The 13,842-nt window shown below is 45.6% G+C and overlaps 2 protein-coding genes across 2 annotated transcripts in view; one reads left to right on the forward strand and one right to left on the reverse strand.

Moving 5' to 3' along the window:
- The window catches only part of LOC106577438 (uncharacterized), a 135,982-nt gene extending 128,727 nt beyond the window's left edge, over positions 1 to 7,255 (forward strand). Inside the window, exons 14-15 of the mRNA XM_082964550.1 lie at positions 4,404 to 4,485; positions 4,615 to 7,255. Of these exons, the coding sequence (XP_082820676.1) occupies positions 4,404 to 4,485; positions 4,615 to 4,641 (109 nt within the window). The 3' untranslated portion in view covers positions 4,642 to 7,255. The remainder of the gene's footprint in view (positions 1 to 4,403; positions 4,486 to 4,614) is intronic.
- A 46-nt stretch (positions 7,256 to 7,301) lies between these two features.
- The window catches only part of LOC106577436 (gremlin-2), a 41,027-nt gene continuing 34,486 nt past the window's right edge, over positions 7,302 to 13,842 (reverse strand). Inside the window, exon 2 of the mRNA XM_045711449.2 lies at positions 7,302 to 8,964. Coding sequence (XP_045567405.1) covers positions 8,460 to 8,963 — 504 coding nt within the window. The 5' untranslated portion in view covers position 8,964 and the 3' untranslated portion in view covers positions 7,302 to 8,459. The remainder of the gene's footprint in view (positions 8,965 to 13,842) is intronic.

Genomic DNA, 13,842 nt, shown 5'->3' on the forward strand with positions numbered 1-13,842 from the left:
GTGTGGCAGCCAGCCCTCATAAAGCAGGCAATGTGTCAAGAAGAGTCTCATTACAACAACACATGTCCATTTATGGTCCTGGAGACAATCACTGATTCTGTTGATGGTTTGGAGGTCAAGGAAATTAGACATGAAATGCACAGCATTCCTCTTTTTCCTCTCCCCCTCCTCTGCCCTGCCTCACACCCCTCTCCTTCCCCTCTCCTTCCCCTCTCCTTCCCCCCTCTCTCCTTCCCCCCTCTCTTCTCCTCCCTTCCCTCCTCTTCCTCTCTCTTCTCCTCCCTTCCCTCCTCTTCCTCTCTCTAGTGGGAGAAGGTGTCAGAGTGGAGTGTTGGCTGGTGAATAAGTCTGTTTTGGTGGCAGGATAGTCATTCTCCCCTCCCCCTTCCCCTCCCCTTCTCCTCCCTTCCCTCCCCGTCCTCTCCTTTAGTGGGAGAAGGTGTCAGAGTGGAGTGTTGGCTGGTAAATAAGTCTGTTTTGGTGGCAGGATAGTCCCCCTCCTCCAGTACTTAATGAAGGGAAGCGCGGGGCTTGTGGACAGGTGCTGGGTAGAGAGGCTGTCAGAGTTAAGAACTTCCAACCACAGAGATTTAACATCTGGCTACAATTTAAAATCTGTCAAGAAGAGGATACTCTTTCTCTCCTCTCTCTTACTGTTGCCGCTCACTCACTCTCCTCTCTCACTACTGCCGCTCGCTCTCTCCTCTCTCTCTCGTACTGCTGCCTCTCTCGTACTGCTGCCTCTCTCTCTCCTCTCTCTCTCATACTGCTGCCTCTCTCTTCTCTCTCCTCTCTCTCCTCTCTCTCGTACTGATGCCGCTTGCTCTCTGTTCCTCCACTCCTGCTGCCTCTCTCTGTTCCTTCTCTCCTGCTTGCACACTGGAAGAGTAGTTCAGTTTCATGATATCTTGTTGTGGCAGTTTGACTGAAGATTGTGAGAATATTACTAGGCCAGGTTGAGTCCATCAGCCCTCCACAGTGGAAACCCTGCAGCCTTCATTATTAACCCTTCCACCCCCCTCCTCTTTGGAGGAAAACTCTTTTTTTTTTTTTTTTTACAGCTTTTCTGCTACATATACATTTGACATACATGGTACTTTTATATAAAGCGGTCACATAACAATAATACATTACCAAACATAAACTATTTAATCCCACCCTTCAGCCACTCTCAGCCCATCCCACCTATCACCATAGACCTCAGCTCTTTAATCCCACCCCTCAGCCACTCTCAGCCCATACCACCTATCACCATCGACCACCCTCTCAGCCCATCCCGTCTATCACCATCGACCACCCTCTCAGCCCATCCCGTCTATCACCATCGACCACCCTCTCAGCCCATCCCGTCTATCACCATCGACCACCCTCTCAGCCCATCCCGTCTATCACCATCGACCACCCTCTCAGCCCACCCCGTCTATCACTATAGACCACCCTCTCAGCCCACCCCGTCTATCACCATAGACCAACCTCTCAGCCCATCCCGTCTATCACCATAGACCAACCTCTCAGCCCATCCCGTCTATCACCATAGACCACCCTCTCAGCCCATCCCGTCTATCACCATAGACCACCCTCTCAGCCCATCCCGTCTATCAACATAGACCACCCTCTCAGCACATCCCGTCTATCACCATAGACCACCCTCTCAGCCCATCCCGTCTATCACCATAGACCTCGTTTGGTTTCCAGGTGCGAGATATTATCCCATTGTGCTGTGATGTTTAACATATGTTTTTAAACCTTTCTAATCCTATATTATGCACAGATTGTGAGCTAAAGAACAAAAATCTTTCTTACGAGTATTATTATATTATTTATTGCCTGACTTGGGCTTTCCATATCACCCAACACTGCTATTGGTAAGGTTAATTTGAATGCATGTGATTTCTTTTTTTATATATATTTTTTTCTTGTATTTAATTTTGTTTTTTTTTAACCATTCCTGAACCTGTGACCAGAAACAAGCTACATTTTTACATTTTAGTCATTTAGCAGACGCTCTTATCCAGAGCGACTTACAGTAGTGAATGCATACATTTCATACATTTTTTTCCCCCCGTACTGGTCCCCCGTGGGAATCGAACCCACAACCCTGGCGTTGCAAACACCATGCTCTACCAACTGAGCCACACGGGACCACCACTACATAGAGGCAATACCAGAATAAATTATCTATTGATTCTGTCTCTTCGCAGCAAAATCTGCAGAGCTGAGATTGTTGTCTTCCCCATATATATATATATATATATATATATATATATATATATATATAGCATTCTGTTGGTGGCAATAATTTTATATAATTATTCAAATTGAAAAAACTAAGTGTTGAATCAAGTGTAGTTTTTTGTATCAGTTCATAAACCATCTGCCATGGAATTGGTACATTTAAAAAATCTCTTCCCATTTTATTTTGCAACCTGTATGGTGCAGCTGTCAACATATTTGTCCTTGGATGAAACTGGTATATTTTTATATTTATGCCAGTTCCTTTCAGCCAATTTGTATCTTTAATATATGGCAGGCGAACAAGTTCCCTACTTTCTCCTTTTTCCATCTGCCACCTCCATTTTTGTGGTAGTGCTGCAATCAGTTGGTTGTAAATTTGTATTGAGCAGCTATTACCATATATTTTCCATAACTGCATATGTGACATAATGCCTCCGTTTCTATTCATAATATCATTAACAAATATAATACAATTTTTTTATTTATTTCCCATAATGATTTTTTTCTTTTTATGTATCAGTATATTTTTGGGGTTTAACCATAACATTTGTTGTAATATTTGTTCTAACTTTTCTGGAGAATAAAACTGAAATTGTAACCAGCATTGTATGGCTTGTTTAAGGGCTATGCTGTACTTTATACAACATTTTATTTTCAATTAGTCGGAAATGAGAAGTTGTAATCTGTATAAAGGCAATGTTTGAACAAAGGAGGAGCCTTTCTTCATAATCGACTGGAGAACCATTTTGGGTTTAAGTATAACTTATGTATGAGTGAAGCTTTTAGTGAGATTTTTAAAGCTTTGATATTTAATCATTTTGGGCCCCCCAAACTCCTATTCATTATATTAACAGGGACGTTTAGTTTCAAATAAAGTGAAATATTTTTTGCTCATATGATTAAAAAAATTAGTCTTCTGGAGTAGGCAGAGCCATTAGTTAGTTAGTAAGTAACTGTGATAGGATCAGAGTTAATCAATGTGATTTTTCCTTAAATAGACAAGTACTTACCTCTCCATGGTTGCAGAATCTTAAAAAAACTTTAACTTTCTATTGAAATTTGTTAAGTTAATTTATATTTTTTGAAATGTGAATACCAAGTACGTCTACTTCACCATCCACCCATTTTATTGGTAAACACTGTATTTTAACGATCCAAAACGTAATATGGTACACTTGTTATAATTAGGTTTTAGTCCAGAGAGACTAGAAAAGGGATCAGGATCTTCAGACTATGCAGGGATCCAGATTTCTAGTATAGCTATAGCTAGTATTTCAATGGCCTTAATAAATAGATATGGAGACAACGGACAACCTTGTTTTACACCTCTTAAATGCTCAATACTTTATGAGAAGTATTTACTATTTTACATCTGGGGTTGCTGTACATAACTTTAACCCCCTCACCCCTCTCCCCTGTATAAGAGAATCACCAAAATTAAAGTAATCCAGGCATTTAAATATAAATTCTAGGCGTACTTTAATAAAATCTGTTATCTTTGATTTTTTTATAATATTCAATTGTTTCAAGTAATTGTTGTATATTATCTCCAATATATATTGTCCATGTAAAAAAAAAAAAAAACCTGTCTGATCAGGATGAACAATATCTGGTAAAAACTTTTTTCTATGCTATGCCTTTCACCAGAATTTTGGCATCACAGGGCTGGTTAATAGAACTCCTATTATGGTCTGTCTGCCTTTGTCTTTACCACTCCAGCTCTGGAATGGGGAGCCCCTGTTCCTGATGGGAATGGAGTTCCTTTCCTGATCCTGTTACAACCAATCATTATCCAGCAGCACACAGGGCCCCGCCGCCTGTGGGTCGGCCCGCCATGGCTGAAGGGCCTGTGGGTCGGCCCGCCATGGCTGAAGGCCGGCAGGAGCTTTTAAGGGAGATTATACTGTTTTTTTGGATATACTGTCCATGGTGCCCCAAATGTTGTATGAAGGTGGTGGAAGGTTGGCTAGATGATGGAGCTGGTATCAGGAGAGCATTCTGGGTTTTCACCTATGACCCAGATGTAAATGGTAGCTGACTGCAGTGTGTCGTCACTATGACCCAGATGTAAATGGTAGCTGACTGCTGTGTGTCATGTAACTGCTGTGTGTCATGTGACTGCTGCGTGTCATGTGACTGCTGTGTGACGTTGTGTTTCTGCGATACAGACTGAAGAAGGCAGAGGAGTGCTTCCGACAAGCCAAGGAGAAGGCTACCTACAGTGTCAAACCCAAGCATGCCTCGGGAATCGTAAGTGATCGAACTCACAATATAATTGGCCATTATTATACAATGACTTTTGACTTGATTGAGTCTTACTCACAGTTAAAACCTGAAGAAAGCATATCTGACAATTTAACTTAATGTTTTTTTTCACAGAAAGCCAAGCTGGGCATGAAGATTTAAGATTGGTCGACGTCCATTTTTACTGTCGAGCGAGAGAGACGAGGAACAACCAAGTTGGACTGCATGTACTACTACAGATGAATCACTTAGGCTTTAGAACAAGAACCAAATGACACACTTTTCCCTATATAGGACACTACTTTAGACCAGGATCCATAGGGCTGTAGTTTAAAGTAGTGCACTACATAGGGAATAGGGTGCCATTTGGGACATAAACTATTATTTTTGACTCCAAGCAGCTGTCAGTCTGTCCATCTCCCGTCCTCCTGCCTGCTCTATGGGACCGACTCTGCAGGCTTCTGTTATTAGCTCGTCAGACACACAAACATCAACATCCAATCAGAAAGAAGAGGGAAACACCATGAGGTCAGAGGATGTCATTATACCAGAACTATATTTATAGGGCGACTTCCACAGGGACATACTAAAGGATACCTGCTGTAGAGATACCTGGAGCCACCTTCTCCACAGGGACATACTAAAGGATACCTGCTGTAGAGATACCTGGAGCCATCTTCTCCACAGTCCCTACCCCGTACAGTAGAGATGGCTGGAGTCATCTTCTCCACAGTCCCTACCCCCTACAGTAGAGATGGCTGGAGTCATCTTCTCCACAGTCCCTACCCCCTACAGTAGAGATGGCTGGAGTCATCTTATCCACAGTCCCTACCCCGTACAGTAGAGATGGCTGGAGTCATCTTCTCCACAGTCCCTACCCCCTACAGTAGAGATGGCTGGAGTCATCTCCTCCACAGTCCCTACCCCCTACAGTAGAGATGGCTGGAGTCATTTCTCCACAGTCCCTACCCCCTACAGTTGAGATGGCTGGAGTCATCTTCTCCACAGTCCCTACCCCCTACAGTTGAGATGGCTGGAGTCATCTTCTCCACAGTCCCTATCCCCTACAGTTGAGATGGCTGGAGTCATCTTCTCCACAGTCCCTACCCCCTACAGTTGAGATGGCTGGAGTCATCTTCTCCACAGTCCCTACCCCCTACAGTTGAGATGGTTGGAGTCATCTTCTCCACAGTCCCTACCCCCTACAGTTGATGTATTGACCTGTAAATGCCAAACATGTTGCCTGTTCAAGCTTACTGCATACCATGACAAGATGTGTGTTTTCCAAAGCAATATAAATGTGTATTAGGCTCACTGAAACGGTGATCGTATATACATATTAAAAACACAACCTCATTGGACTGTGTATGTGAAGAGAAACACAGCAGAACGTTCTAGAAGGAAAACGAATACAGCCGTTGTCCAGGACACGTCCCAAATGGCACCCTATTCCCTATATAGTACACTACTGTTGAACAGGGCCCATGCACCCTATTCCCTATATAGTACACTACTGTTGAACAGGGCCCATGCACCCTATTCCCTATATATATTACACTACTGTTGAACAGGGCCCATGCACCCTATTCCCTATATAGTACACTACTGTTGACCAGGGCCCATGCACCCTATTCCCTATATATAGTACACTACTGTTGACCAGGGCCCATGCACCCTATTCCCTATATATAGTACACTACTTTTGACCGGGACCTATGCGCACTATGTAGTGTTCCATTTGGGATGCAAACCTCTGACTGGTTGATGTTCGGTGTTATTGGTTTTAGGCCGTTGATCTCACAGAGAGAGTAATTATTGACCCTTCTTAATCCCCAAATGGTTGGCAGCCAACCAAGTTGCCTTGAATGTTCTCAACAAGCATTGGAAATGAAACGTGGTATTTGGGGGGTGGAATCAGCTTCTTACCCTTAGCTGAGTGTTCTTCCAGCAACATAATAACCTTGAGTAATGGACTTGTGTCCCAAACTGCTCCCTTTTAACCTATTTAAGTACATTTACTTTGGATTAGGGCCCATAGTATAGTGTTCTATATAGGGAGCCGTTTGGCATACGAACATGATGTCCAACGTTGAGCTCAACTTGATTCGTGTGTCCGGCAGAGAAGAGCTGTCTGTATCCTTCCTGACGAGTAGAGAGGGTTTACCCACTGAAGCTCTTCTCTGATCCCTGTTCACTCAATCTAGAAGACACAGCTTGTAGAACAGACTTCTGGGCATGTTTTACTCACTTAACAAAAAAAACATCACTTCAAAGACATATTTCTACTCTTAACGAAGGGGGAAAAATAAATGACAATTTTTTGGGTGTAAAACTGTAAATGTATAACTTATTCCCTGTTTTCATTTATCTGAAGTGATGCCATGTGAGTCGGTAAGAAGACATTTCTAATGTATGTGAGGACAGAGAGGGTTATGGGAAATGTAGTGTGTTGGTTTGATAAACATTTTGTTAATGTAAGATGGTGAACAGTCCTAAAGGAATGTTCGTTTACATTGAAAAGTGCATTCAAATAATTGACTTGGTTACTAAAATAATATATTTAAAAATGCTTTTATCAATGTAAAGTAGCATTGTATTCTTTATGTAACATATTTTTGTAAAGATTTTATTTTCTGTCCCCCGGCATGTTAAATCATCATCCTGGAGTTGTTGGATAAGGTTTATTATTGTAAAATGTGTTAGTATCTTACTGGATCTCTGCTTGTTTCTGGGAGCAGCAATGTCATTTATCTACAATAAAAGGAATAAATTCTGAGTTTTGTTGTGGTTTGCAGGTTGATTTGTAATCTTTCTCTTTTTTGAAGGCCAGCGATATAATCTCTCTAAATCTAATAATGTGATATTTATTTGTACAGAATGATATATTGCCTGTGGAACCCCCAGGTAGTCTGGTGCTGCAGTAGGTCTACTACTAACCCAGTCAGTCTCTAGTCAACAACCTCCTACCCTCTGTGGAACCCCTAGTAGTCTGGTGCTGCAGTAGGTCTACTACTAACCCAGTCAGTCTCTATTCAACAACCTTCTACCCTCTGTGGAACCCCAGGTAGGCTGGTGCTGCAGTAGGTCTACTACAAACCCAGTCAGTCTCTCCAACAACTTATCTCCCAGAGTCCCTCTGTGGAATATGGTCATATTCACTAGGGTGCACATTAGCAACACGTTTTGTAGTTGAACATTTAGCATTTTGTATTGGACAAGTCCCTTTTTGTTTCAGTCAGTTTTCTACCATTTGAATACGACCCCGCTCACCGACAGGCTGAGGAGGAGACCTGTGGTCCAGGTAAGTCTGTTTCTGCAGAGATGGTAGAGGAAGCGAGATGTCTCACTCTGCTTTTTCCCCCCCCCTCTGGTTCATATACAGTCAATGAACTAAGTAGACCAGGCCCAGCTGCTATCGCATTGTCGTCTATGGGAGAAGCACCTTCTTAAGCAGTCTGGAACTGTGACCATATACACTGCAGAGTGTATATAGTCATGGGTTAATTCGGCCTGGGTTGTAGAAATGTCAGTTTGTCTCATGTAGAGGGGGGGACGGCAGCGTAGCCTAGTGGTTAGAGCGTTGGGACTAGTAACCAAAAGGTTGCAAGATCAAATCCCCGTGCCGACCAAGGTAAAAATCTGTCGTTCTGCCCCAAGTTCCTAGGCCGTCATTTGAAAATAAGAATTTGTTCATAACTGCCTAGTTAAATAAAGGTAAAATTAAAAAAAGAGTGCTTGGTATGATCAACGCAGAGCTGCTCCATAGAAATGTCTGTCATGCTCAGTACTTCTAAAGAAGAGTAGGCCCCTTCCGGTTTTATGTATTCATTCTATGTGCCCGTCAGTAAAAGGCATGTTCTATGTACTCAAGTCTTGTACAAACTGTTTCCTGTGTGGTGAGATGAACATCTGGATAGTATCTAGGGATTGTCCAAGATAATAAAAAAAAGAGAGAGAGAGAAGCAGGAGGGAGACGAGAATCACTGCTTCCCAGAGTCGCTGACGGAGACCGATATACAGCGACACTGTTTGACTCTCTGGATCTTGCGGTGCCTGAAGGGCGGCTGGAGTTCGGGACAGTCCAGCTCTACGGTCAGCGTGGTGAACCGCTGCGGCCGACAGAAAGCACAGGACCGGAAAGAATCCTGCTCCGTCTTAACGTGTCGTGGGATATAGAAGGAGTTACACTGGCCGTAGCAGAACCTGTTGATGACGGTACGACTGAGGCAGCCCTCCTCGCTCACGGTCTGACGCAGAGGCTGGGTCTTGCACCAGTCACTCTTCAGGTACTTCCTCTCTGTGACGACGAGAGCTTCCTGGCTGGAGGCAAGTATTTCCTGTTTACGGGTGCGTTTGTCTGAGGTGTTGCCCTTCCCCTTGAAAGGGTTGGGGATGGAGCCCTGGAGGCGGGTCTTGCGGGTGTCGCCGCCCACCGCGCACAGGATGCCTGCGAGCAGGATTGACAGAACAAACTGCCGGTACATCCTGACAGAGAGAGAAGAGGTTAGAACAAACTACCTGTACATCCAGACAGAGAGAGGAGAGGTTAGAACAAACTACCTGTACATCCAGACAGAGAGAGGAGAGGTTAGAACAAACTACCTGTACATCCTGACAGAGAGAGGAGAGGTTAGAACAAACTACCTGTACATCCTGAGAGGAGAGGAGAGGTTAGAACAAACTACCTGTACATCCTGGGACACACCTCTATTATCCTCAAGACAGTAAGACTTGTGATTGTCAGTATATACACATTGTGTTCTGTTGTTAATATAGTTCCTTAACCAATTTACTGCCCCTGAGACCAATGTTTCTGAGTCTAACTAGCAACAATTCATGGTCAACTGAATCAAAGTCCTTTGATAAATCCACAAACAGAGCAGCACAATGTTGTTTTTTAATCAAGTCCATTAATGATGTCATGTACCACTGCCATAGCTGCAGTTGTGGCGCTGTGCCCCGATCTAAATCCAGACTGAACCCCACTCAGTACGTTCTTTTCAATTAAGATGTTTTTTAACTGTGAGTTCACTAGATTCATAGACTTTGGCCAGGATGGGGAGTCGTAGACTTTGGCCAGGATGGGGAGTCGTAGACTTTGGCCAGGATGGGGAGTCGTAGACTTTGGCCAGGATGGGGAGTCGTAGACTTTGGCCAGGATAGGGTGCAGTAGACTTTGGCCAGGATAGGGAGTCGTAGACTTTGGCCAGGATGGGGAGTCGTAGACTTTGGCCAGGATGGGGAGCCGTAGACTTTGGCCAGGGTATAGGGAGCCGTAGACTTTGGCCAGGGTATAGGGAGCCGTAGACTTTGGCCAGGGTATAGGGAGCCGTAGACTTTGGCCAGGGTATAGGGAGCCGTAGACTTTGGCCAGGGTATAGGGAGCCGTAGACTTTGGCCAGGGAATAGGGAGCCGTAGACTTTGGCCAGGGTATAGGGAGTCGTAGACTTTGGCCAGGGTATAGGGAGTCGTAGACTTTGGCCAGGGTATAGGGAGTCGTAGACTTTGGCCAGGGTATAGGGAGTCGTAGACTTTGGCCAGGGTATAGGGAGTCGTAGACTTTGGCCAGGGTATAGGGAGTCGTAGACTTTGGCCAGGGTATAGGGAGTCGTAGACTTTGGCCAGGATAGAGAGTTCGCTAGGGAGTCGTAGACTTTGGCCAGGATAGAGAGTTCACTAGGGATTCATAGAGTTTGTCCAGAATAGGGGGTTTAGAGAGAGGACCGTAGTTATTAGCCTCTGAGGGATCTCCACCCTTTCAGCAGTGGGAGGACATCAGCTGATTTCTAAATGCTGGGTATGGAATTGGTCAAGAGACTCACGTTGAAAATGTGAGCCACAGGTTCAGTGATGATACCAGCTGCTATCTTTAACGGGTAGGGGTCCAGGTTGTCTGGACCTGCAGCCTTTTATAGTGTCTATGCTTTTGACTGGGTGCTATCTTTAAGAGGTAGGGGGTCCAGGTTGTCTGGACCTGCAGACTGCTTCGTGTCTATGCTTTTGACTGGGTGCTATCTTTAAGAGGTAGGGGTCCAGGTTGTCTGGACTTGCAGACTTTTTAGTGTCTATAGCCTTTAGTGGTTTATAGACCTCAGTATAAGAAACAGGCTCAAAGTGTAAATGGTTCACACGAGGGCCTATATCATAGTTGACTGTAACAGAGCTTTACATTAGAGGCCTGGGCCCCACCATTATCAAAAACTGAACCAGCAGATATGAAGTGCTTGTTGAAAAACCCCTACAATATCAGCTTTATCCTTCACTTCATTAGAATCCATCATTAAATGGTCAGGAAGACCAGAGGAGACATTAAAACCTGCCACTGATTTGATTAGCTTCCAGAACTTGGTAGGGTTGTTTTAGGTTCTCTGTGACTGCATTTAGATAGTAATCTGATTTGATTAGCTTCCAGAACTTGGTAGGGTTGTTTTAGGTTCTCTGTGACTGCATTTAGATAGTAATCTGATTTCATTAGCTTCCAGAACTTGGTAGGGTTGTTTTAGGTTCTCTGTGACTGCATTTAGATAGTAATCTGATTTCATTAGCTTCCAGAACTTGGTAGGGTTGTTTTAGGTTCTCTGTGACTGTATTTAGAAAGTAATCTGATTTCTTTAGGTTCTCTGTGACTGTATTTAAATAGTAATCTGATTGGATTAGCTTCCAGAACTTGGTAAGGTTGTTTTAGGTTCTCAGTGACTGCATTTAGATAGTAATCTGATTTGGGACTTCCTGATCAATCCTGTTCATTTGTTGTTGTTTTTTAGCACTCTGAAGGAGGCCCAGCCAACAGGATAATTTGTTTGTCTAGCTTGAGCCCCAAGACACATCTCTCTTATTAATTCATTCTGCCAAGTTATCTGAAAACCAGGGATTGTCCCTTCCACTGATTCTACATTTCTTCACAGGGGCATGCTCATCACAAATGGACACAAATGACATATAAACCTAGTCCCAGGCAGTGTCAACATCGGTAATCAGACTTACTCTGTCAATATTATGGTACAGGTGGAGCTGCAGGTAGCCTAATGGTTAGAGTGGAGGGGAGGCAGGTAGCCTAGTGGTTAGAGCGGAGGGGCGGCAGGTAGCCTAGTGGTTAGAGCGGAGGGGCGGCAGGTAGCCTAGTAATTAGAGCGGAGGGGCGGCAGGTAGCCTAGTGGTTAGAGCGGAGGGGCGGCAGGTAGCCTAGTGGTTAGAGCGGAGGGGCGGCAGGTAGCCTAGTGGTTAGAGCGGAGGGGCTGGCAGGTAGCCTAGTGGTTAGAGCGGAGGGGCGGCAGGTAGCCTAGCGGTTAGAGCGGAGGGGCGGCAGGTAGCCTAGCGGTTAGAGCGGAGGGGCGGCAGGTAGCCTAGCGGTTAGAGCGGAGGGGCGGCAGGTAGCCTAGTGGTTAGAGCGGAGGGGCGGCAGGTAGTCTAGTGGTTAGAGCGGAGGGGAGGCTGGTAGCCTAGTGGTTAGAGAGGCGGGGCGGCGGGTAGCCTAGTGGTTAGAGCGGAGGGGCGGCGGGTAGCCTAGTGGTTAGAGCGGAGGGCCGGCGGGTAGCCTAGTGGTTAGAGCGGAGGGCCGGCAAGTAGCCTAGTGGTTAGAGGGGGGAGGCAGGTAGCCTAGTGGTTAGAGTGGAGGGCCGGCAGGTAGCCTAGTGGTTAGAGGGGGGAGGCAGGTAGCCTAGTGGTTAGAGTGGAGGGCCGGCAGGTAGCCTAGTGGTTAGAGTGGAGTGGAGGGGCGGCAGGTAGCCTAGTGGTTAGAGCGGAGGGGCGGCAGGTAGCCTAGTGGTTAGAGCGGAGGGGCGGCAGGTAGCCTAGTGGTTAGAGCGGAGGGGCGGCAGGTAGCCTAGTGGTTAGAGCGGAGGGGTGGCAGGTAGCCAAGTGGTTAGAGGGGGGAGGCAGGTAGCCTAGTGGTTTGAGTGGAGGGGCGGCAGGTAGCCTAGTGGTTTGAGTGGAGGGGCGGCAGGTAGCCTATTGGTTAGAGCGGAGGGGAGGCAGGTAGCCTAGTGGTTAGAGGGGGGAAGGAAAGTTGCCTAGTGGTTAGATTGGAGGGGAGGCAGGTAGCCTAGTGGTTAGAGTGGAGGGGCAGCAGGTAGCCTAGTGGTTAGAGTGGAGGGGCAGCAGGTAGCCTAGTGGTTAGAGGGGGGAGGTTAGGTAGCCTAGTGGTTAGAGTGGAGGGGCGGCAGCTTGGCCTAGTGGTTAGAGTGGAGGGGCGGCAGGGTAGCCTAGTGGTTAGAGTGGAGGGGCGGCAGGTAGCCTAGAGGTTAGAGTGGAGGGGCGGCAGGTAGCCTAGTGGTTAGAGTGGAGGGGCAGCAGGTAGCCTAGCGGTTAGAGTGGAGTGGAGGGGAGGCAGGTAGCCTAGCGGTTAGAGTGGAGGGGTGGCAGGGTAGCCTAGCGGTTGGAGTGGAGGGGCGGCAGGTAGCCTAGCAGTTAGAGCGTTGGGCCAGTAACTGAAAGGTTGCTGGATCGAATCCCCGAGATGACAAGGTAAAAATCTGTCTTTCTGCCCCCTGAACAAGGCAGTTAACCCACTGTTCCCTGGTAGGCCGTCATTGTAAATAAGAATTGGTTCTTAACTGACGTGCCTAGTCAGTCCATTTATGTCTGATCCTTGAGATCTGAGTTAATAAAGAGTTGCAATGATCCTGTCTACAAAACCAAACACTTTGGATGTGAAGGTGGATGCTGTATATAACAACTATTATATTGAGATATCAGTCTATTTGACGAAATTTGACGAATACACAAACTTCTATTTGACGAAGGCATTTTTGTTCTGCCTCTTGCCCTCGTCAACTGCAGCCTTGTTGGAGCTGAGTCAGCAGCGTCTGTCTGCGCGCAAAGCCTTTTTATATAAAGTTTAAATAAAAACAATAGTGTAAGAACGATTGCTCATCAAACTGTCAAATGTATTTTGAAAATATAACGGGGTTTGCTTTGGTTATTATTGTATTTCTATCACAAACAATTACACAGTGATCACTGATATCATTACAGAATATCCCCTGTCCATGTGTATTTGTGAGGGGTATTCGTTAGCATAATGTCCAATAGCGTTGATTTGTTAGGCGCTCTGGGATTCGGGCTTGTAGGCCCATTGCGTGAGTTCTTTAAAAGAGAGTCCGATACAGATGTAAGCATGTCCCAGTTCAAATCTCCTAAAAGAATGAATTCAGAGTCATGTAGCTTGTGCAGGACATCAGAGAGTTAAGCGCGTCTCCCGAAGCCAAGGGCGGTCTGTAGCTGCCGACTACAGTGTTATGGGAGTCCTTATATACCGTTCACTTAAACCGCAAGCTATTAAAAATGTTCGGCTTTGGTAATGGAGAACACTTCAGAGGTGTTAAACTCAGATTTCACATTAATTGCAAACCCCTCCTTTACTC

Source organism: Salmo salar, chromosome 18 (genome assembly GCF_965601325.2).
Source record: "Salmo salar chromosome 18, fSalSal1, whole genome shotgun sequence".
NCBI classification, from domain to species: domain Eukaryota; kingdom Metazoa; phylum Chordata; class Actinopteri; order Salmoniformes; family Salmonidae; genus Salmo; species Salmo salar.